General features: G+C 48.9%; 1 protein-coding gene and 1 non-coding gene across 2 annotated transcripts; both read left to right on the top strand.

The window, feature by feature from the left end:
• Positions 1-9,300: 9,300 nt before the first annotated feature.
• Positions 9,301-22,398, top strand: N6AMT1 (N-6 adenine-specific DNA methyltransferase 1). Its single transcript, XM_069764696.1, has 6 exons — positions 9,301-9,662; positions 10,987-11,073; positions 13,896-13,986; positions 18,699-18,782; positions 19,710-19,851; positions 20,220-22,398. The coding sequence occupies exons 1-6, from the start codon at positions 9,538-9,540 to the stop codon at positions 20,330-20,332; spliced, it is 642 nt and encodes a 213-aa protein (XP_069620797.1). The 5' UTR covers positions 9,301-9,537; the 3' UTR covers positions 20,333-22,398.
• TRNAD-GUC (transfer RNA aspartic acid (anticodon GUC)) lies at positions 14,523-14,594 on the top strand. Its single transcript has one exon. It is a non-coding gene; the product is annotated as a tRNA-Asp (tRNA).
• Positions 22,399-23,859: the final 1,461 nt, after the last annotated feature.

The following is a 23,859-nucleotide window of genomic DNA, read 5'->3' as shown; positions in this document are numbered from 1 at the left end:
ATCTTTATTTCTAATATCTTCAAACTCCATGGGTTCCCTTTAAACATCGTGTCTGACCGAGGAGTCCAGTTTACATCACGATTCTGGAGAGCGTTATGCAAGCTTTTGAAGGTATCACTAGATTTTTCATCAGCCTATCACCCTCAGACTAATGGTCAAGCTGAACGAACAAATCAGATTGTGACTGTCTATCTTCGTCATTTCATCAACTCCCACCAAGATGATTGGGTAAACCTTCTGCCTTGGGCCGAATTCGCCTATAACAATCATTCTAGTGAATCCTCAGCCAAGTCTCCTTTTTTTTTCGTATTCGGACAACATCCGAATATGCCTCTTCCAATTTCTTCCACTACTGGAGTTCCGGCAGCAGACTCTTTGACTTTAAATTTTTCTGCAATTTGGGGTGAGGTTAAAGAGGCTCTCAAAAAGACTTCTGTTAAAATGAAGAGACATACCGACAAGAAGCGCTTAGATTCTTTCTCATTTTTACCAGGTGATAAAGTTTGGCTCGCCTCTCGTTACATTAGGCTCAAGATACCATCCTATAAACTTGGTCCTCGTTTCATCGGTCCCTTCGAGATTCTGAGTCGAGTCAACGAAGTTGCCTACAAGCTGAAGTTGCCCGCTTCGCTCCGGATTCCCAATACTTTTCATGTGTCTCTGCTCAAGCCTGTTGTTCTTAATCGCTTCCATCCTTCTTCCTGTACCTCTCCTCAGCCTGTCCATGCTGATAACATCTTTGAGGTGAGGGATATTCTAGCCAAGAAGAGTATTCGCGGGAGAGAGTTTTTCCTAGTGGATTGGAAGGGGTTTGGGCCTGAGGAAAGATCCTGGGAACCTCGAGAGAATATCGATGCACCTCGTCTACTTAACAAATTCCTCTCTAGTTTTAGGAAGGGAGATTTTAAAGAGGGGGGTACTGTTACAGCGGCTGCTCACCGCTCTGTTCCTGGTCCTCAGCGTGCCGCCTCCGCCCCCCTCGCGCGCCCTTCTTTCAGCGCTCGGCGCGTTGTCCTCTCCTCCTCTCGGGCGGCGCCATCTTCTTCCGGCATCGCTCGTTCCTGTGCCCCTACTTCCGGCGCTCCTGCGCAGGTGCACAGGCTTCAGCATTAGATAGAGCCTCACAGCTCCGGATCACCTAGCACCGGGTGTGGTGCATCTGCAGCCAATCACCATGGAGAGCACGGTATTTCAGGCCACCTCCTCTGCTAGGAGGTGCCTGAGTATCTCTAGTGTTTGCTTAGTCTCTGGCCGTTCGCTGTGTCTCTGTACTTGCTCTGCGCTCCGGCGCTACTATTTACTGTGTTTGTTTTCCGTTACTTTGTTTCAGTTCCCTCTCCGTCCCTGGTTCTCCTCTGCCTATTCCTGCCTTCCGTTCCCGTGTCTTCTGCCTCTGGATTTTCCGCTGCTGATTCCGGTCCTCAGTTTTGTCTACTCTTCAGCCTTCCCTTTACTTGAGCCGTCCCTTCTGGTATCCGCTACCGTGGTAAGGTAACCTCTGGGCCTGCTCCTAAACAGCCCCTGTATAGGGGTTGGTTAACACCGGGTCTGCTCACCCACGAGGGGGACTTCTACGGTCCAGAGGGTCCACTCTCGTACCCATCTCTGTAGTCCTAACAGCTACCTTTAGTGTGGTTTGATAGGCTTAGGGATTGCGGTCTGCAGAGTTCCCACGTCTCACAGCTCGTTCTATTATTTTGGGTTATTGTCAGTTCACTGTATGTGCTCTGACCTCCATGTCCATTGTGATTCTGAATTGCCTTTCATAACAGTACAGGAAGCCGCAAGTGCTAATGATTCTCAATAGAGGGAAAAAAGAAGTTCTGAGACCATTTTTTTTTCTTTGCACTGTGTTTTGTCTTTTTTTTCCCCTACACATTTGGGTGGTTCAGGACACAGGTGTAGCAATGGACATTAAAGGTCTGTCTTCATGTGTGGATCAGCTCACGGCAAGAGTTCAAAATATTCAAGATTTTGTGGTCCAGAATTCTTTGCTTGAACCGAGAATTCCTATTCCAGATTTGTTTTTTGGAGATAGAACTAAATTTCTGAGTTTCAAAAATAATTGTAAACTATTTCTGGCTTTGAAACCTCGCTCTTCTGGTGACCCAATTCAACAGGTTAGGATCGTCATTTCTTTTTTGCGCGGCGACCCTCAGGACTGGGCGTTTTCTCTTGCGTCAGGAGATCCTGCATTGACTAATATCGATGCGTTTTTCCTGGCGCTTGGGTTGCTGTACGATGAGCCTAATTCAGTGGATCAGGCAGAAAAAAATTTGCTGGCTCTTTGTCAGGCTCAGGATGAGATAGAGGTATATTGTCAGAAATTTAGAAAGTGGTCAGTGCTCACTCAATGGAATGAATCTGCGCTGGCAGCAATATTCAGAAAGGGGGTCTCTGAAGCCCTTAAGGATGTCATGGTGGGATTTCCTATGCCTGCTGGTTCGAATGAGTCTATGTCTTTGGCCATTCAGATCGGTCGACGCTTGCGTGAGCGTAAACCTGTGCACCATTTGGCGGTATTACCTGAGCTTAAACCTGAGCCTATGCAGTGTGATGGGACCTTGACCAGAGTTGAACGGCAAGAACATAGACGTCTGAATGGTCTGTGTTTCTACTGTGGTGATTCCACTCATGCTATCTCTGATTGTCCTAAGTGCACTAAGCGGTTCGCTAGGTTTGCCACCATTGGTACTGTACAGTCAAAATTTCTTCTGTCCGTTACCTTGATCTGCTCTTTGTCATCATATTCTGTCATGGCATTTGTGGATTCAGGCGCTGCCCTGAATTTGATGGACTTGGAATATGCTAAGCGTTGTGGGTTTTTCTTGGAGCCCTTGCAGTGTCATATTCCATTGAGAGGAATTGATGCTACGCCTTTGGCCAAGAATAAGCCTCAATACTGGACCCAGCTGACCATGTGCATGGCTCCTGCACATCAGGAGGTTATTCGCTTTCTGGTGTTGCATAATCTGCATGATGTGGTCGTGTTGGGGTTGCCATGGCTACAAGCCCATAATCCAGTATTAGATTGGAAATCCATGTCAGTGTCCAGCTGGGGTTGTCAGGGGGTACATGGTGATGTTCCATTTCTGTCAATTTCGTCATCCACTCCTTCTGAGGTCCCAGAATTCTTGTCTGATTACCGGGATGTATTTGATGAGCCCAAGTCCAATACCCTACCTCCGCATAGGGATTGTGATTGTGCTATCAATTTGATTCCTGGTAGTAAATTCCCAAAAGGTCGATTGTTTAATTTGTCCGTGCCTGAGCACACCGCTATGCGCAGTTATGTGAAGGAATCCCTGGAGAAGGGGCATATTCGCCCGTCATCGTCGCCGTTAGGAGCAGGGTTCTTTTTTGTAGCCAAGAAGGATGGTTCGCTGAGACCTTGTATAGATTACCGCCTTCTTAATAAGATCACGGTTAAATTTCAGTACCCCTTGCCATTGTTATCTGATCTGTTTGCTCGGATTAAGGGGGCTAGTTGGTTCACAAAGATAGATCTTCGTAGTGCGTATAATCTGGTGCGAATTAAGCAAGGTGATGAATGGAAAACTGCATTTAATACGCCCGAGGGTCATTTTGAGTATCTCGTGATGCCGTTCGGACTTGCCAATGCTCCATCAGTGTTTCAGTCCTTTATGCATGACATCTTCCGAGAGTACCTGGATAAATTCCTGATTGTGTACTTGGATGACATTTTGATCTTCTCGGATGATTGGGAGTCTCATGTGAAGCAGGTCAGAACGGTTTTTCAGGTCCTGCGTGCTAATTCTTTGTTTGTGAAGGGATCAAAGTGTCTCTTTGGTGTGCAGAAGGTTTCATTTTTGGGGTTCATCTTTTCCCCTTCTACTATCGAGATGGATCCTGTTAAGGTCCAAGCCATCCATGATTGGACTCAGCCGACATCTCTGAAAAGTCTGCAAAAGTTCCTGGGCTTTGCTAATTTTTATCGTCGCTTCATCTGCAATTTTTCTAGTATTGCTAAACCATTGACCGATTTGACCAAGAAGAGTGCTGATGTGGTCAATTGGTCTTCTGCTGCTGTGGAAGCTTTTCAAGAGTTGAAGCGTCGTTTTTCTTCTGCCCCTGTGTTGTGTCAACCAGATGTTTCTCTTCCGTTCCAGGTCGAGGTTGATGCTTCTGAGATTGGAGCAGGGGCTGTTTTGTCGCAGAGAGGTTCTGGTTGCTCAGTGATGAAACCATGCGCTTTCTTTTCCAGGAAGTTTTCGCCTGCTGAGCGTAATTATGATGTGGGCAACCGAGAGTTGCTGGCCATGAAGTGGGCATTCGAGGAGTGGCGTCATTGGCTTGAAGGAGCTAAGCATCGCGTGGTGGTATTGACTGATCATAAGAACTTGACTTATCTCGAGTCTGCCAAGCGCTTGAATCCTAGACAAGCTCGTTGGTCGTTGTTTTTTGCCCGTTTTGACTTTGTGATTTCGTACCTTCCGGGCTCTAAAAATGTGAAGGCGGATGCTCTGTCTAGGAGTTTTCTACCCGACTCTCCGGGTTTATCTGAGCCGGCGGGTATCCTCAAGGAAGGAGTAATTGTGTCTGCCATCTCCCCTGATTTGCGGCGTGTGCTGCAAAAATTTCAGGCTAATAAACCTGATCGTTGCCCAGCGGAGAAACTGTTTGTCCCTGATAGGTGGACGAATAGAGTTATCTCTGAACTTCATTGTTCGGTGTTGGCTGGTCATCCTGGAATCTTTGGTACCAGAGAGTTAGTGGCTAGATCCTTTTGGTGGCCCTCTCTGTCGCGGGATGTGCGTGCTTTTGTGCAGTCCTGTGGGATTTGTGCTCGGGCTAAGCCCTGCTGTTCTCGTGCCAGTGGGTTGCTTTTGCCCTTGCTGGTCCCGAAGAGGCCTTGGAAACATATCTCTATGGATTTTATTTCTGACCTTCCCGTTTCTCAAAAGATGTCAGTCATTTGGGTGGTCTGTGATCGCTTTTCTAAGATGGTCCATCTGGTACCCTTGTCTAAATTGCCTTCCTCCTCTGATTTGGTGCCTTTGTTCTTCCAGCATGTGGTTCGTTTGCATGGCATTCCAGAGAATATTGTTTCTGACAGAGGTTCCCAGTTTGTTTCGAGGTTTTGGCGAGCTTTTTGTGGTAGGATGGGCATTGACTTGTCTTTTTCCTCGGCTTTCCATCCTCAGACTAATGGCCAGACCGAGCGAACCAATCAGACCTTGGAAACATATCTGTGGTGCTTTGTTTCTGCTGATCAGGATGACTGGGTGTCCTTTTTGCCTTTGGCTGAGTTCGCCCTTAATAATCGGGCCAGCTCGGCTACCTTGGTTTCACCGTTTTTCTGCAATTCTGGGTTCCATCCTCGTTTCTCTTCTGGACAGGTTGAGTCTTCGGACTGTCCTGGTGTGGATACTGTGGTGGACAGGTTGCAGCAGATTTGGACTCAGGTAGTGGACAATTTGACCTTGTCCCAGGAGAAGGCTCAACTTTTCGCTAATCGCAGACGCCGTGTGGGTCCCCGACTTCGTGTTGGGGATCTGGTTTGGTTATCTTCTCGTCATATTCCTATGAAGGTTTCCTCTCCTAAGTTTAAACCTCGTTTTATTGTTCCGTATAGGATTTCTGAGGTTCTTAATCCTGTGTCTTTTCGTCTGACCCTTCCAGATTCTTTTTCCATACATAACGTATTCCATAGGTCATTGTTGCGGAGATACGTGGCACCTATGGTTCCATCTGTTGAGCCTCCTGCCCCGGTTTTGGTGGAGGGGGAATTGGAGTATATTGTGGAGAAGATTTGGGATTCTCGTGTTTCAAGACGGAAACTCCAGTATCTGGTTAAATGGAAGGGTTATGCTCAGGAGGATAATTCCTGGGTTTTTGCCTCTGATGTCCATGCTCCCGATCTTGTTCGTGCCTTTCATGTGGCTCATCCTGGTCGGCCTGGGGGCTCTGGTGAGGGTTCGGTGACCCCTCCTCAAGGGGGGGTACTGTTGTGAATTCTGTGGCAGAGTTCACTCCTGTGGTCACAAGTGGTACTTCGGCTGATTCTCTCTGGGATCTTCCGTTTGTGGAGGAAAGTGGTACTGCAGCTTCTGAGTTTCCTCCCTCAGGTGATCTGGTGAGCTCGTTAGCTTCTTCTCTACTTAACTCCACCTGATGCTTTGATCTATGCTTCCTGTCAATGTTTCAGTGTGGGACTTGTTTTTTCCCTGGATCATTCCTGTGGCCTGCTGCTCTGCAAAGCTAAGTTTTGCTTATGTTATTTTGTTGCTATTATTCTGTCCAGCTTGCTTTATTGGTTTTTCTCGCCTGCTGGAAGCTCTGAGACGCAGAGGGACCACCTCCGTACTGTTAGTCGGTGCGGAGGGTCTTTTTGTCCCCTCTGCGTGGTTTTTTATAGGTTTTTGTGCTGACCGCAAAGTTATCTTCCCTATCCTCGTTCTGTTCAGCTAGTCGGGCCTCACTTTGCTAAATCTGTTTCATCTCTATGTTTGTGTTTTCATCTTACTCACAGTCATTATATGTGGGGGGGCTGCCTTTTCCTTTGGGGAATTTCTCTGAGGCAAGGTAGGCTTATTTTTCTATCTTCAGGATTAGCTAGTTTCTCAGGCTGTGACGAGGCGCCTAGGTTCTGGTCAGGAGCGCTCCACGGCTACCTTTAGTATGGTTTGATAGGCTTAGGGATTGCGGTCTGCAGAGTTCCCACGTCTCAGAGCTCGTTCTATTATTTTGGGTTATTGTCAGTTCACTGTATGTGTCCATTGTGATTCTGAATTGCCTTTCATAACAAATCACTCCATCCTAGCCTGTATTGTACTGCACCTGCTAGAATACTGACTGCAGGCGGAGGACCCCTCCTAATCTCTCCATCCTAGCCTGTACTGTACTGCACCCGCTAGAATACTGACTGCAGGGGGAGGACCCCTCCTAATCACTCTATCCTAGCGTGTACTGTACTGCACCCGCTAGAATACTGACTGCAGGAGGAGGACCCCTCCTAATCACTCCATCCTAGCCTGTACTGTACTGCACCCACTAGAATACTGACTGCAGGCAGAGGACCCCTCCTAATCACTCCATCCTAGCCTGTACTGTACTACACCCGCTAGAATACTGACTGCAGGAGGAGGACCCCTCCTAATCACTCCATCCTAGCCTGTACTGTACTGCACCTGCTAGAATACTGACTGCAGGAGGAGGACCCCTCCTAATCACTCCATCCTAGCCTGTACTGTACTGCACCTGCTAGAATACTGACTGCAGGCGGAGGACCCCTCCTAATCACTCCATCCTAGCCTGTACTGTACTACACCCGCTAGAATACTGACTGCAGGAGGAGGACCCCTCCTAATCACTCCATCCTAGCCTGTACTGTACTGCACCCGCTAGAATACTGACTGCAGGCGGAGGACCCCTCCTAATCACTCTATCCTAGCCTGTACTGTACTACACCCACTAGAATACTGACTGCAGGAGGAGGACCCCTCCTAATCACTCCATCCTAGCCTGTACTGTACTGCACCCGCTAGAATACTGACTGCAGGCGGAGGACCCCTCCTAATCACTCCATCCTAGCCTGTACTGTACTGCACCCGCTAGAATACTGACTGCAGGCGGAGGACCCCTCCTAATCACTCCATCCTAGCCTGTACTGTACTGCACCCGCTAGAATACTGACTGCAGGCAGAGGACCCCTCCTAATCACTCTATCCTAGCCTGTACTGTACTGCACCCGCTAGAATACTGACTGCAGGAGGAGGACCCCTCCTAATCACTCCATCCTAGCCTGTACTGTACTGCACCCGCTAGAATACTGACTGCAGGCAGAGGACCCCTCCTAATCACTCCATCCTAGCCTGTACTGTACTGCACCCGCTAGAATACTGACTGCAGGAGGAGGACCCCTCCTAATCACTCCATCCTAGCCTGTACTGTACTGCACCTGCTAGAATACTGACTGCAGGCGGAGGACCCCTCCTAATCACTCCATCCTAGCCTGTACTGTACTGCACCTGCTAGAATACTGACTGCAGGAGGAGGACCCCTCCTAATCACTCTATCCTAGCCTGTACTGTACTACACCCGCTAGAATACTGACTGCAGGAGGAGGACCCCTCCTAATCACTCCATCCTAGCCTGTACGGTACTACACCCGCTAGAATATTGACTGCAGGAGGAGGACCCCTCCTAATCACTCTATCCTAGCCTGTACTGTACTACACCCGCTAGAATACTGACTGCAGGAGGAGGACCCCTCCTAATCACTCCATCCTAGCCTGTACTGTACAGCACCCGCTAGAATACTGACTGCAGGAGGAGGACCCCTCCTAATCACTCCATCCTCGCCTGTACTGTACTACACCCGCTAGAATACTGACTGCAGGCGGAGGACCCCTCCTAATCACTCCATCCTAGCCTGTACTGTACTGCACCCGCTAGAATACTGACTACAGGCGGAGGACCCCTTTGTAATCACTTTTTCCCACTTTACACATTAGGTCTCCCTCACACGAGCAATGATTCTCTCTTCCTAGAGAATTGGATTGATTATGGCAATGACAGTTGCCTCACACTCAGAGCAGTGTTATCTTTCTGTAATCTGATTCTCTCACAAGAGAAAATTGTATCCGAGAACTTAATTTCTCCATTGTCGGAGTCCACATATATATCGGAATGCACTGTGATGACATGCAGTCCGATGTGTCACATGCACCTATAGCCTTGTATGGTGAAATTGATCGGATTTGCAGAGCCACACGTGTGCAATAGTATAGTATATGCCACAGTTTATATGTCAAAGTATAGTGTATGTCAAAGTATAGTGCATGTCATAGTATAGTGTATGTCAAAGTATAGTGTATGTCAAAGTATAGTGCATGTCATAGTATAGTATATGCCACAGTATAGTATATGCCACAGTATAGTATATGCCACAGTTTATATGTCAAAGTATAGTGTATGTCAAAGTATAGTGTATGTCAAAGTATAGTGCATGTCATAGTATAGTATATGCCACAGTATAGTATATGCCACAGTATAGTATATGCCACAGTTTATATGTCAAAGTATAGTGTATGTCATAGTATAGTGCATGTCATAGTATAGTATATGCCACAGTATAGTATATGCCACAGTATAGTAAATGCCACAGTATAGTGTATGCCATAGTATAGTGTATGCCATAGTATAACATTGTGCCAAGTGCTCTCCGGCATATACTCCTCCAGCTGCTGTGAGCGCGCCCTGCGCACGTGCACTGCTGCTTCCTGGTATGAGCAGAGCACGGCATGTGGAGGCTCCGCCCCTTCCCGTGACATCATCGCTCACAGGAGCAGCTCAGCTCCAGTAGTCCAGTCTGAGTCTGCAGAGGCCGTGTGCTGAGCTGGCTGTGTGCACTGTGTAGGGCGGGTTGCAGGATGAGCCGGGGTCTGTATACTATAGCACAGAGGTATCACGTGTCCTCTCTGTGACGCCATGAGCCTGCTGTAGCCGCTGTGTACTATCACAGGAGTCTCTGCCCGTCCTACCTGCTCATCCATGTACTAATCACGCTGCAGGATGCTCCCCACTCCTGTGCACTCACATGTTGGGCGCGGAGAGTTCACTGACGTGTATGACCCGGCTGAGGACACGTTTCTTTTAATTGATGCCTTGGAGAAGGAGGCGGAGGAGCTGAAGTCTGGGTAATTCGAATATTTGTGTAGAACCAGGGCTGCTCCATATATCCACTCAGCGGATTTAGGACCTGTCTGCTGCCCCTAGCACCCAACCCTAGCACCCAACCCTAGCACCCAACCCTAGCACCCAACCCTAGCACCCAACCCTAGCACCCAACCCTAGCACCCAACCCTAGCACAGCTTCCACTTGTCATGAGGTGAATACAGGCTATAGGTAATGTTGAGCGAATTTGCTCGGGTTCCCCCTTATTCGGCTAGCTATAGCGCTTACCATATACTGGAGCGCCCCGATAATCAGCTGGCCAGTATGCGGCCATGTGACAGGCACATGCATGGGGAGCCCAGCACACAGGGATAATACTACTGTATATGCGCTTACCGTATACTGGAGCGCCCCGATAATCAGCTGGCCAGTGCGCGGTGGCCGTGTGACCGGCACATGCATGGGGAGCCCAGCACACAGGGATAATTCTACTGTATATGCGCTTACCGTATACTGGAGCGCCCCGATAATCAGCTGGCCAGTGCGCGGCGGCCGTGTGACCGGCACGTGCATGGAGAGCCCAGTACACAGGGATAATACTACTGTGTATGCGCTTACCGTATACTGGAGCGCCCCGATAATCAGCTGACCAGTGTGCGGCGGCCGTGTGACCGGCACATGCATGGAGAGCCCAGCACACAGGGATAATACTACTGTATATGCGCTTACCGTATACTGGAGCGCCCCGATAATCAGCTGACCAGTGTGCGGCGGCCGTGTGACCGGCACGTGCATGGAGAGCCCAGCACACAGGGGTAATACTACTGTATATGCGCTTATTGAACTTCTATTTCTGATTTTACACTAAATGGATGAAAGAATGGAACTCCATAAGAAAGCGGCCCGTGTGCCTGATAGAGGCGCTGCTCTGGGATAACTGCAGGAAAATATACAGCTCAATGTCTAGTTCCTGAATACTACTAACAAAAGACTGACCGTTCCCTCCATACAGGATTCGGGTGTGAACAGGCGCCATCTCCATATATAACGCACAAATAAAGCTGCACCCTATAGCGCTATAGCATGCAAACGTGACATATGAGAGAGTCGCCTTATCGCAGCTGCCGGGTACACATGAATTGGCCTATTTATGCACTAATTATTCAGGTTTTTTCTATTTTCTAAAGCAGCAATGTAGTTTATATTTCATATATCTCATATTTCATGTTTGCATGCTATAGCGCTGCAGAGTGCGGCTTTATTTGTTAGGTCCTGAATATTCTGAAAATAACAAACGTAACTTATAACCCCATTCTTTCCCGTAACCGATTCCTCTTATTTTACAGAGTGGAGATCTGCCTAGAAATTGGCTGTGGCTCCGGCGTGGTATCCGCATTTGCAGCATCACTTATTGGACCTCGTGCTTGGTATCTGTAAGTGAATTGCTTGTGATAAATGCGGTACAGGGATACTCCTAATGCCATACATGGTGTCTCCCCCTATTGGGCGTATACCACATGGGTGTTATGGGGGGTCCTCTGCAGGCGTTTGGGCCTCTCTTATGTGACTGGCGGCTTGTAATACTGCATTAGTTGGTCCAAGTGCTGACATCTGCTGCCCTCCTGTTTGCCGAAGATCCTGAGATCCGACTTGGAGTGATGTAACGTCATCCGGCCACGCTGTCAGAAAAGCCACACTCTGCAGGCGTCACCGATCTTTGTTCATAGTGACAACATAACTGTAGAGAAATTGGAACGTGTCCTAATCATGGGCAACTATTACTATTGGACTGGCATAGCGTGCGATCAGGCACGTGAAGCTTTTTCTCAGAAAGTTTGTTGCCAATTTACTCCACCTGTCCACCTCTACATTTTTAGACAATACAAATGTAGACGAGTCAGAAAAGGTGTTTAAGTCCTCGTTCAGATGTCTGTGCTGCACGTATGCACTCTATCCATGTGTGTAACAACATGTCCCCATTATAATACACTAGATGGTGGCCCAATTCCAACGCATCGGGTATTCTAGAATATGCATGTCCACGTAGTATATTGCCCAGCCCCACGTAGTATATTGCACAGAGCCACGTATGTAACAGGTGAAAAAATAAACATATACCCACCTTCCGAGGGCCCCTTGTAGTCCTGTCGCTTGTGTGTGGTGCACGCGGCAGCTTCCGGTCCCAGGGTTGGATGAGCGCAGGACCTGTGATGACGTCGCGGTCACATGACCGTGACGTCATGGCAGGTCCTTCTCGCATAGCATCTTAAGGCTATGTGCACACTTTGCAGATTCCACTGCGGATTTTTCCGCAGCGGAATTGCAAAATCCGCAGTGAAAACCCATCGCGGTTTTTACTGCGGATTTATCGCGGTTTTTACTGCGTTTTCTTCTGCGGATTTTCAACTGCAGTTTTCTATTGGAGCAGCTGAAAATCCGCAGAAAAGAAGTGACATGCTGCGGAATGTAATCCGCAGCGTTTCCGCGCGGATTTTTCTGCAGCATGTGCACAGCGTTTTTTGTTTCCCATAGGTTTACATTGAAATGTAAACTCATGGGAAACTGCTGCGGATCCGCAGCGGTCAAATCCGCTGCGGATCCGCAGCAAAATCCGCAAAGTGTGAATATAGCCTTAGAACCGAAACCTGCCGCTTGCACTGCCGAGGACAGCACACGCACGGGTGAGAATAACCTTTTTTTATTATTATTATTATCTTTAACATTAGATCGTTTTACCATTGATGCTGCATACACATCATCAATAGTAAAAAGTTGGTCACACGGTTAATAGCTGCGTAACCAGAATGCGTTACACCGCACTCCGGTAACGCTGGCATTAACCCTGTGTGAGGGATGACTGGAGGGGAGTATGGAGCGGGCACTGACTGCAGGGAGGAAAGAGCGGCCATATTGCCACCGGACTGTGGCCGTCGCTGATTGGTCGTGAGAGTTTTGCCACGACAAATCTGCGACTTGGATTCCATGACAGACAGAGGCCGCGACCAATGAATATCCGTGACAGAAGGACAGACAGAAAGACGGAAGTGACCTTTAGACAATTATATAGTAGATGGTGCTATTCACATTTCTGTATATTTTTTGACAGGCCAGTATCCATGCAAAACTCCAAGACGAGCCTGTTTTTTTTTTTTTTTTTTTCTAGTGACATGGATCAAAAAGGCTAATGCAAGTCTAGGGACCTGTAAAGATCACATACAGCACTGGGAGGGTAGCGGTGTACAGTCCGTGTGCTGTGCGCATTAGCATTGTAAAAGACAGGAGAAGCTTTGTCATTTATCCATCTGTGAAAAAAGTGGATGACACGCGGATAACACACTGATGACACACTAATCCAAAACACTGATGACACACTGATCCAAAACACTGATGACACACTGATCCAAAACACGGATGACACACTGATCCAAAACGCGGATGCCACACTGATCCAAAACACGGATGACACACTGATCCAAAACACGGATGACACACTGATCCAAAACACGGATGACACTGATCCAAAACACGGATGACACACTGATCCAAAACACGGATGACACACTGATCCAAAACACGGATGACACACTGATCCAAAACACGGATGACACACTGATCCAAAACACGGATGACACACTGATCCAAAACACGGATGACACACTGATCCAAAACACGGATGACGCACAGATGACACACTGATCCAAAACACGGATGACGCACGGATGACACACTGATCCAAAACACGGATGACGCACGGATGACACACTGATCCAAAACACGGATGACGCACTGATCCAAAACACGGATGATGCACGGATGACACACTGATCCAAAACATGGATGACGCACTGATCCAAAACACGGATGACGCACGGATGACACACTGATCCAAAACACGGATGCCACCTATGCCATTTTTTGTGCACTACAGCAGCCAATCACTGTGCTCAATAGCTCTGCTGATGCAGACGGCACAAGCCACTATGCCCAGTGATTGGCTGTAGCGCTATTGACATACTGTCTCCACAATGACCCACCTCATGGCAGAGACGCTGCACTGGACCTGCAGAAGGTGAATAACCCTGATTTTGTTATTTTTAGATCTACCACTATGAATTACTTAAAAATAAAGTTGAAAGTGTTAAAATGGAAAACATCTTTGAAGTGCTTATCCTTTTCTATTAGACTTTATGACTATTAGACTTTATGAATGAAGATGTTTTTCATTTTTCTGATTTTTACTATGATTTTGTTTCAGATGTACGGATGTCAATCCTACTGCAGCATTGTGCACAATGGAGACTGCACGTGCCAACACTGTGCACATCGACCCCATTACTACTGATTTGGTAATAATAAATAAACCTGTTGAGTTCTCTGCACATTGCTGGTTGGATTGTGTTCCCTTCTCCTCTGCTCCACCTCCCTCATTAAGACTAGAAATGTGTTAGTCTAAGTTCACATTTGCGTTGTGCGCCGCAGCGTCGTCGCCGCAACGCACAACGCAAACAAAAACGCAGCAAAACGCATGCACATGCGGCCCATGCGGCGCCAATGTTAAAAGATAGGGCCGCACGACGCATGCGTTTTTGAAAAGGTCGGCGCCGCACAAAAAATCCAACATGTTGCGTTTGCCGCGCCCAGACAGGTGCGCCCTAACGCCGCATGCGGCGTAAAACGCAACACAACGCATGCACATGCGGCCCCATGCGGCGCCAATGTTAAAGATAGGGCCGCACGACGCATGCGTTTTGTTGCGGCGGCGACGCTGCGGCGCAAACCGCAAATGTGAACGTACCCTTATTTCTCAATAGCATATGCTCATTCTAGCTAGCTGTAGTGTTTCCTGACAACTCAGCTGTAGACACCAGCTCACACATGCAATTCCTCGTTAGTATAGTGGTAAGTATCCCCGCCTGTCACGCGGGAGACCGGGGTTCGATTCCCCGACGGGGAGGCAATAATTTTGCATCTAGAAATTTTATTAAATGTTATAATTTTTACTTTTAATGAATTTGTAAACGTCGCACAAACATTGTAACACATTATAACATATATTGCAATATAATGCGCTGCATGCGTCTGTGTGATAAGGATTTTGTTTGCACAGTATGGGATCATACTCCAGATGTAACTATACCATTTAGACATAAGGACATCTAGGTTTCCAGAGAAGCTGCAATCAAATGATCAATATGTGCAAAGATCTGTCTGCATGTACATAGTAGGCGTCTGTCTGACTGCCGTGTACAAAGAATACATTACACACGTCATAGACTTCTGGTAAACAGCGCCCCTAGTGGCCAGCTCACAGAATCACCATTTGCAACTTGCTAAAGAGGGATTTCTCCCAATTCTGTAGAATGCTGCCCTCTATTCAGATCTGGAGGAGAGATTAGATTTAGTTTTGTACTTGTACCGACTGATGTAGGATTAGTGCAGCATGTTGATGGCTCATTCTATGTTATTGTTGAATATCCATAGCTGCTATTGAATTGCTATATTTCTGGATGCTTGTTCAGTGTGTTATTTTATTATGAAGCATCCACTTGTCCTCTTCCCTGGCATGTCTCCACCGCATTACATATTTTTAAAGGGATTGTACCAAGTACATAAGTTATTACTTATTGATAGGACAAAATATAATTTGTAGATCACAGGGATCCACCGCTGTGACTGCCTCTAATCCCAAGAACGAACCTTATCTGTATGGAGCACCTCCGCTCAATTAATTCTCTATGGGCCTGCTCATCCCGCTGCATTCATCCTCTATGGGCCTGCTCATCCCGCTGCATTCATCCTCTATGGGCCTGCTCATCCCGCTGCATTCATCCTCTATGGGCCTGCTCATCCCGCTGCATTCATCCTCTATGGGCCTGCACACCTCCACTCCGTTCAATCCCCTATGGGCCTGCACACCTCCGCTCATCCCCCTGTGGGCCTGCACACCTCCGCTCCGTGTTCATCCCCCTATGGGCCTGCACACCTCCGCTCCGCTCATCCCCCTATGGGCCTGCACACCTCCGCTCCGCTCATCCCCCTATGAGCCTGCACACCTCCGCTCCGCGTTCATCCCCCTATGGGCCTGCACACCTCCGCTCCGCGTTCATCCCCCTATGGGCCTGCACACCTCCGCTCCGCTCATCCTCCTATGAGCCTGCACACCTCCGCTCCGCGTTCATCCCCCTGTGTGCCTGCACACCTCCGCTCCGTTCATCCCCCTGTGGGCCTGCACACCTCCGCTCCGCGTTCATCCCCCTGTGTGCCTGCACACCTCCGCTCCGTTCATCCCCCTGTGGGCCTGCACACCTCCGCTCTGTGTTCATCCCCCTGTGGGCCTGCACACCTCCGCTCCATTCATCCCCCTATGGGCCTGCACACCTCTGCTCCCTTCATCCCCCTATGGGCCTGCACACCTCCACTCCGTTCAATCCCCTATGGGCCTGCACACCTCCGCTCATCCCCCTGTGGGCCTGCACACCTCCGCTCCGTGTTCATCCCCCTATGGGCCTGCACACCTCCGCTCCGCTCATCCTCCTATGGGCCTGCACACCTCCGCGTTCATCCCCCTGTGGGCCTGCACACCTCCTCTCCGTGTTCATCCCCCTATGGGCCTGCACACCTCCGCTCCGCTCATCCTCCTATGGGCCTGCACACCTCCGCTCCGCGTTCATCCCCCTATGGGCCTGCACACCTCCGCTCCGCTCATCCTCCTATGGGCCTGCACACCTCCGCGTTCATCCCCCTGTGGGCCTGCACACCTCCTCTCCGTGTTCATCCCCCTATGGGCCTGCACACCTCCGCTCCGCTCATCCTCCTATGGGCCTGCACACCTCCGCTCCGCGTTCATCCCCCTATGGACCTGCACACCTCCGCTCCGCTCATCCTCCTATTGGCCTGCACACCTCCGCTCCGCGTTCATCCCCCTGTGTGCCTGCACACCTCCGCTCCGTGTTCATCCCCCTGTGGGCCTGCACACCTCCGCTCCGTGTTCATCCCCCTGTGGGCCTGCACACCTCCGCTCCGTTCATCCCCCTGTGGGCCTGCACACCTCCGCTCCGTTCATCCCCCTATGGGCCTGCACACCTCCGCTCCGCGTTCATCCCCCTATGGGCCTGCACACCTCCGCTCCGTTCATCCCCCTATGGGCCTGCACACCTCCGCTCCGCGTTCATCCCCCTATGGGCCTGCACACCTCCGCTCCGCGTTCATCCCCCTGTGTGCCTGCACACTTCCGCTCTGTTCATCCCCCTATGGGCCTGCACACCTCCGCTCTGTTCATCCCCCTATGGGCCTGCACACTTCCGCTCCATGTTCATCCCCCTATGGGCCTGCACACCCCCGCTCCGCTCATCCCTCTGTGGGCCTGCACACCTCCACTCCGTTCAATCCCCTATGGGCCTGCACACCTCCGCTCATCCCCCTGTGGGCCTGCACACCTCCGCTCTGTGTTCATCCCCCTATGGGCCTGCACACCTCCGCTCCGCGTTCATCCCCCTGTGTGCCTGCACACCTCCGCTCCGTTCATCCCCCTGTGGGCCTGCACACTTCCGCTCCGTGTTCATCCCCCTGTGGGCCTGCACACCTCCGCTCCGTTCATCCCCCTATGGGCTTGCACACCTCCGCTCCGCGTTCATCCCCCTGTGTGCCTGCACACTTCCGCTCTGTTCATCCCCCTATGGGCCTGCACACCTCCGCTCCATGTTCATCCCCCTATGGGCCTGCACACCCCCGCTCCGCTCATCCCTCTGTGGGCCTGCACACCTCCACTCCGTTCAATCCCCTATGGGCCTGCACACCCCCGCTCCGCTCATCCCTCTGTGGGCCTGCACACCTCCACTCCGCTCATCCCCCTGTGGGCCTGCACACCTCCGCTCCGCGTTCATCCCCCTGTGTGCCTGCACACCTCCGCTCCGTTCATCCCCCTGTGGGCCTGCACACCTCCGCTCCGTGTTCATCCCCCTGTGGGCCTGCACACCTCCGCTCCATTCATCCCCCTATGGGCCTGCACACCTCTGCTCCCTTCATCCCCCTATGGGCCTGCACACCTGCACTCCGTTCAATCCCCTATGGGCCTGCACACCTCCGCTCATCCCCCTGTGGGCCTGCACACCTCCGCTCCGCGTTCATCCCCCTATGGGCCTGCACACCTCCGCTTCGCTCATCCTCCTATGAGCCTGCACACCTCCGCTCCGCGTTCATCCCCCTATGTGCCTGCACACCTCCGCTCCGTGTTCATCCCCCTGTGGGCCTGCACACCTCCGCTCCGTGTTCATCCCCCTGTGGGCCTGCACACCTCCGCTCCGTTCATCCCCCTATGGGCCTGCACACCTCCGCTCCGCGTTCATCCCCCTGTGTGCCTGCACACCCTCGCTCTGTTCATCCCCCTATGGGCCTGCACACCTCCGCTCCATGTTCATCCCCCTATGGGCCTGCACACCCCCGCTCCGCTCATCCCTCTGTGGGCCTGCACACCTCCACTCCGTTCAATCCCCTATGGGCCTGCACACCTCCGCTCCGTGTTCATCCCCCTATGGGCCTGCACACCTCCGCTCCGCTCATCCTCCTATGAGCCTGCACACCTCCGCTCCGCGTTCATCCCCCTATGGGCCTGCACACCTCCGCTCCGCTCATCCTCCTATGGGCCTGCACACCTCTGCATTCATCCCCCTGTGTGCCTGCACACCTCCGCTCCGTTCATCCCCCTGTGGGCCTGCACACCTCCGCTCCGTGTTCATCCCCCTGTGGGCCTGCACACCTCCGCTCCCTTCATCCCCCTATGGGCCTGCACACCTCTGCTCCCTTCATCCCCCTATGAGCCTGCACACCTCCGCTCCGTTCATCCCCCTATGGGCCTGCACACCTCCACACCGTTCATCCCTCTATGGGCCTGCACACCTCCGCTCCCTTCATCCCCCTAGTCCGTAGTGAGTTAGTGCTTCCCCCAATCTCACAGGCGTAATGTCTTTCTTGATAATTTGAGCACTATTGTAGGAATATGTCCACTCTGGAGAGCATGGCACCGGTATACCAATATAATGGGCATCTGCTCTTATTGCAGGTCAGCGGATTACTGCCGCGACTACAAGGACACATTGACCTTCTTCTCTTTAACCCTCCTTATGTTGTGACCCCATCTGAAGAGGTATGTTTTTTCTCAAAGAGATTAGTAGATGGAAATCAAAGATGATTGCTTAGTATGATGATGGCTTAGTATGCCAACTCCATTACACTGAACAGCACGGGCACAGGGAGGCAGGTTTATTATAACTGGTGAAAGTAAAACTCTGGCTGCCTTAGGCAAATAAGAGTGCCGCTTTTATTTCCTTGTAAGCGGATTAGAAAATGAAAGCTGTGTTCTGATTGGTTGATATTAGCATGCTATGATTACTTTGCTTACCGTGCATCCACAATCCCTTACATCATGTTCTGATTTGCTACACAGCTTGTATTGTAAAGTATAAGACTATGTGCACATGGTGGGTATTTGCAGCAGATTTTTCTTCACCAAAACCTAGTGATGGCAGGAAAAATGCTGTCTAAAATGTGTGCGTTTTTGATGCGCTTTTTTTCCCCCTATTCATTTCAATGGGTAAAAACTGCTGAAAGCATTGACATGCTGCAGAATTGAAAAAAACACTTTGATGGTTCAAATCCACAAGAAAAAACACACCGCGTGTTCATGAGGTTTCATAAATCTTATACTTTGCTGGTGTTGTAAAGTGCAGCCTTTTTTACTCTTAAAAAAAAAAACACTCAGAAAAAAATGCATCAATAATGCAGCTTTTGACCCGCGGAAATAATGCAGCTTTTGAACCACTGTTAATATCGCTACATAGGTGACTGGAAAACAAGGTACAATGTTCCTATGATTCCATTCGTAGTGATGACATCCGCCAGGGACATTTGCCGTGGGCTCTTTGCTGCTGGCCCTTCCCAACTCTTCGCTTCGTGACATCTTCATTGACGTCTCTCGCAGCCTCTCATACATATTAGTTGCTGTTTTCTTGTAGGAAAAAAAACTTATTACAGCTCTATTGAAATATTTTTTTTATTCTTCTTGATTTTCTAGGTAGGAAGTAATGGGATAGAGGCGGCCTGGGCTGGAGGCAAAAATGGTCGTGAAGTTATTGACCGCTTTCTTCCCCTGGTTCCTGAGCTCCTGTCTTCGAAAGGCTTGTTGTACTTACTTGTTCTAAAAGAGAACAACGTCGGTGAGAGGTTCCGTTACATTATCCTGTCGGCCTTTATGATTTGGCCTGTATTGGTATAACATATGCCTGAAATGGGCAGTGGGAACGTTGGGTTAATTCAGTACATAGTTCTACACAGCTGGATTAGTAGACCACCTATCTGATAGTTTGGCACTATACTAGGTGGTAGACTTGTATGTTCATCCTGAGATTTTTACCTGGATTTTTCTGTAATTAAAAATATGATCCTGAAATTGAGTAAACCGTGGGGCTTTTTTTTTACTTTTCTACTTTCACTTAATTTCAATGGCAAATTTGACATTAATTGACTGGGTGAAAGCGGCATTCATCTGTTTGCAGACTTCTCACCATAATGTTTCTATTTTCAGATGATGTCTTGGAGAAAATGAATTCCTATAGATTGCAAGGATCCGCAGTGCTGTCTAGACAAGCGGGAAGAGAGCATCTCACTATTCTAAAGTTCTGGAAATCGATAGGTTAACAGTGAGCGCAGTGACATGCTGCCGAGTATCCTCTAAGAGGAATATATAGCATAATCCATGTTCTTCACATTACATAGATATCACGGACAGTGAGCGAGCAGCTTGACGGTCTATGGGGATGTAACTTGTCTATTCGGTGAGAGCTGCTGATCTCGCGTTGTGAGCTGATCAGTGGGACGCTCATGGGGAATCTTACAGATGTTAATGACTGATGTATGGAGATAGGACCGGTCTCCATAATCACAGACAGAACCAGGATTCTACAAAATTTGGATACAAATGTTCTCTCCATATATCTAGAAATATCTGGCCATTTGGGGTCTAGTGGCTGTGCTGCATTGAGGATACTTTCCTGAAACTTCGGGGCTTGTCTGTGTCATAGAGAAATTGAAGCCATGCTGTTTTTTCTTTTAACTAGCCTTTTTGCTTACCTGGTAATGCCCCTGCTGCTCCAGAAGCTTCTTTCCATTGCTCCCTCTGCTCTTTGCTTGTACGGCAGCAGCGGTGATGTTCTGTCTTCGACATGTGATCACTGCTGCCAATCACTATCTACCTCGGCATCAGCCCATTGATTGGCTACAGTGGTCACATGATGTAGAGGCAATGTCTTCTGTGACCTGGTTAGTATGAACAGCATTGTCCTAATTTTATTCTGAAAACATATATCCTACTTTCTGGACAAGCCCTTTTTAAATTAAGTACTTCATCTTGTCAAATAACAGATGCCTATTTCCTTCTTCGGCACCATTCCAGCAATGTCTCCTGGGGTATTGTTATGCCACATCAGCCCTGCAGCCAGTCAGCGCTTGCTATTTGGCTGCTGTGCTCTTACTTCCCTCTGACGAAGGTCAGAAAAGGGAAAGAAGTGAGGGTAGAGCGCGCCAATAGTGGCCAGTAATTGGCTGCAGGGCTCACATGGCAAAAAAATGCCATGCAAATGTTGGAACTCTGCCAGTGCAGGAAGTGACTACATTGAATATATGAGTGACTAATTCAGATACTGCACAACCCCTTTAAAATGGTATTCAGTATGTTGATCTATTATAAGATTGCTTTGATTCAGATCTGCAATGAATTTGTGGCAAAATCCGCAAATTTTACGTGTGGATTTGACTTACATTGTAAGGCCATGTTCCCACGTTGAGTATTTGGTGAGTTTTTTACATCAGTATTTGTAAGCTAAAACCAGGAGTGGGTGATAAATGCAGAAGTGGTGCATATGTTTCTATTATACTTTTCCTCTGATTATTCCTCACCTGGTTTTGGCTTACAAATACTGATGGAAAATACTGACGTGTGAACGTGGCCTAAATGGTGAAATTTGCAGTGAAAATTTGTGGCCTTTCTGAAATATAATGAGCATGGTGGGATTTGGAAACTCGTTAATGTGGAATCTGCAGAAAATTAGTGGCAATTATCCACTCCTGGACCTAGCCAATGTGGTGGTTTCTGTTTTGTTTTTTTATATTGGTTATAATTAGTGATGAGCGAATTTACTCGTTAGTCGAGATTTCCCGAGCACGCTCGGGGGTCCTCCGAAAATTTTTTTTAGTTCTCGGAGATTTCATTTTCATCGCCGCAGCTGAATGATTTACAGCTACTAGCCAGCATAAGTACATGTGGGGGTTGCCTGGTTGCTAGGGAATCCCCACATGTGATCAAGCTGGCTAACAGATGTAAATCATTCAGCTGCGGCGATGAAAACTAAATCTCCGAGCACTAAAAATACTCGGAGGACAACCGAGCGTGCTCGAGTAACGAGTATATTCGCTCATCACTAGTTATAATACATACTGAATTAAAGCATTTTACTTCCCACGTGTCTGTACCTCCTTTTTTTTTCTCTTAAATTGTGCTGTGAGATTCACAGGCATGGGAATGCAACAGCCTTGTGCTCCAGTCCACTGCAGGCATCAGGAGCTGCAGTTCACCTGTGTTACATGAAAATTGTGACTTATTGGTGATAGGACTGGTGGATCACATGCAATTCTGAGTTAAGGCCCATGTACACAAATCTAAAAATCTAGTAGAGCAACTGAAAAGGAAAAAAGTTTTCAAAATTTGGAAAAAGGAAAATAAAAGAAACAAAGCAGCGGATACAGAATACCTTAGTTTTGGATCCACGACTGGGATTGGTACAAAAATATTGTGAATACAAACAAAAACAATTTGAGTTTTGGGTTCCTGCTGATCTGACATTGACAATCTCTCATAAGCCCAGGTGTTGGCTGCAGCACTATGGACACGACGTCTCCTCTGCAACTGGTAAACAATCACCATCCTAGAACAACGACATAAGTGCAGTGCTGGACTCTGGGACGGTGATTGCCATGTTTATATTAATTTTAACATAAACATGTTTATGGAGCTGGTTTGTGCAAAGAGGGGACCCCTTTAAGTTTCCATTAGCTTACTGTGCTTCGACCTACGAGCGGGATTACTGTCCTTAGAAATTGTACATTGGTCTGGTTTCCTCATCTCATACAGAATCCACTATGTTGGTAATATCTGTTCTCTTCCCAAATGTGGGGTTTAACACTGGGGATAGGGGGAGGGGAGTAGGGAATGCTCCAGCACTTGGTACCAGCTCAGAAATCATACTCAGTTGCGCTAATACTTCTCATAAAGCCACGTTCACCCATTCAGTATTTGGTCAGTATTTTTCCTCGGTATTTGTAAGCCACAATCAGGAGTGGGTGAAAAAAACAGAAGAGGTGATGTGTTTCTATTATACTTTTCTCTAATAACCCCCCACGACAGCACACATGAGGAGGATGTCATCTCATCCTAATAGGGACAAGAAACACAAAAGAGGTGAAAGAGCCCCTCCTACCTCTATTCCCCAGTGTGTTTCCTGTCCCTGTAGGGATGAAGAGGTCATCCTCTGTGTCATCTACCTTAACTGGGCAGCAGGAGATCGGTCGGTTTTCTCTCCCTCTCCGTGATGCTGCTCCTGTCTCCTCGGGATTCAGGATGTATTCCCCCCAGTCCGCGCCTTTGGGTAAGGTCTGGGAGTTCTTGGGCGGGAGGCCTCTCTGACTTCTCCGGGCCCATTTCCTCCCCCTGTTCCTACTGGTGGACCGCTTTGATGCAAGGGAGTTTTCTTCCGGCTTCCTTCGCTGTAAGCTGTGCGGTCCTGGTGGTTTTTGCGTTCCAGGGTGGAATGTAGTGGGAGATTTGAACAGAGGACACGGTTGGACTCCACCGGAGGATTCCACCAACCGGGGAGAACTGGGGAGGAGCCCCTTAGAATAGAGGCAGGCGCTGGTCCAGTCACCCTATTTAAGGAGCCCAGGACAGAAGGTAAAATAAGGTGGAGCCCAGCGCTATTCCGATCCCTGTGAGTATGCAGGCATTGGGTCTCCTTCAGGGTGCAAGTATGGATACTGAGATTATTTTCTACCTTCTCCTCTCTTTCAGGGGGGCAAGGATCCTGCACCCAGGAGCAAATCCAAAGTCACTAGCCGCAAATGTGCGTTATGTGCCAAAAGACTCCTCCTCACATGGCAAACCCTTATTTCAGGAG

The sequence above is a fragment of the Ranitomeya imitator genome, chromosome 4 (assembly GCF_032444005.1).
Source record: "Ranitomeya imitator isolate aRanImi1 chromosome 4, aRanImi1.pri, whole genome shotgun sequence".
In the NCBI taxonomy this organism is placed as follows: domain Eukaryota; kingdom Metazoa; phylum Chordata; class Amphibia; order Anura; family Dendrobatidae; genus Ranitomeya; species Ranitomeya imitator.
The sequence above is the reverse complement of the archived record's forward strand: the minus strand, read 5'-3'. Positions and strand labels throughout refer to the sequence as shown.

What these genes read in the sequence shown, in the direction of transcription:
- N6AMT1 (XM_069764696.1), top strand. Translation starts at nt 9,538, where the DNA reads ATGCTCCCCACTCCTGTGCACTCACATGTTGGGCGCGGAGAGTTCACT. An exon ending in GGACCTCGTGCTTGGTATCT is followed by an intron (nt 11,074 to 13,895) that starts GTAAGTGAATTG and finishes ATTTTGTTTCAG; the next exon opens with ATGTACGGATGTCAATCCTA. An exon ending in TCTAAAAGAGAACAACGTCG is followed by an intron (nt 19,852 to 20,219) that starts GTGAGAGGTTCC and finishes TTCTATTTTCAG; the next exon opens with ATGATGTCTTGGAGAAAATG.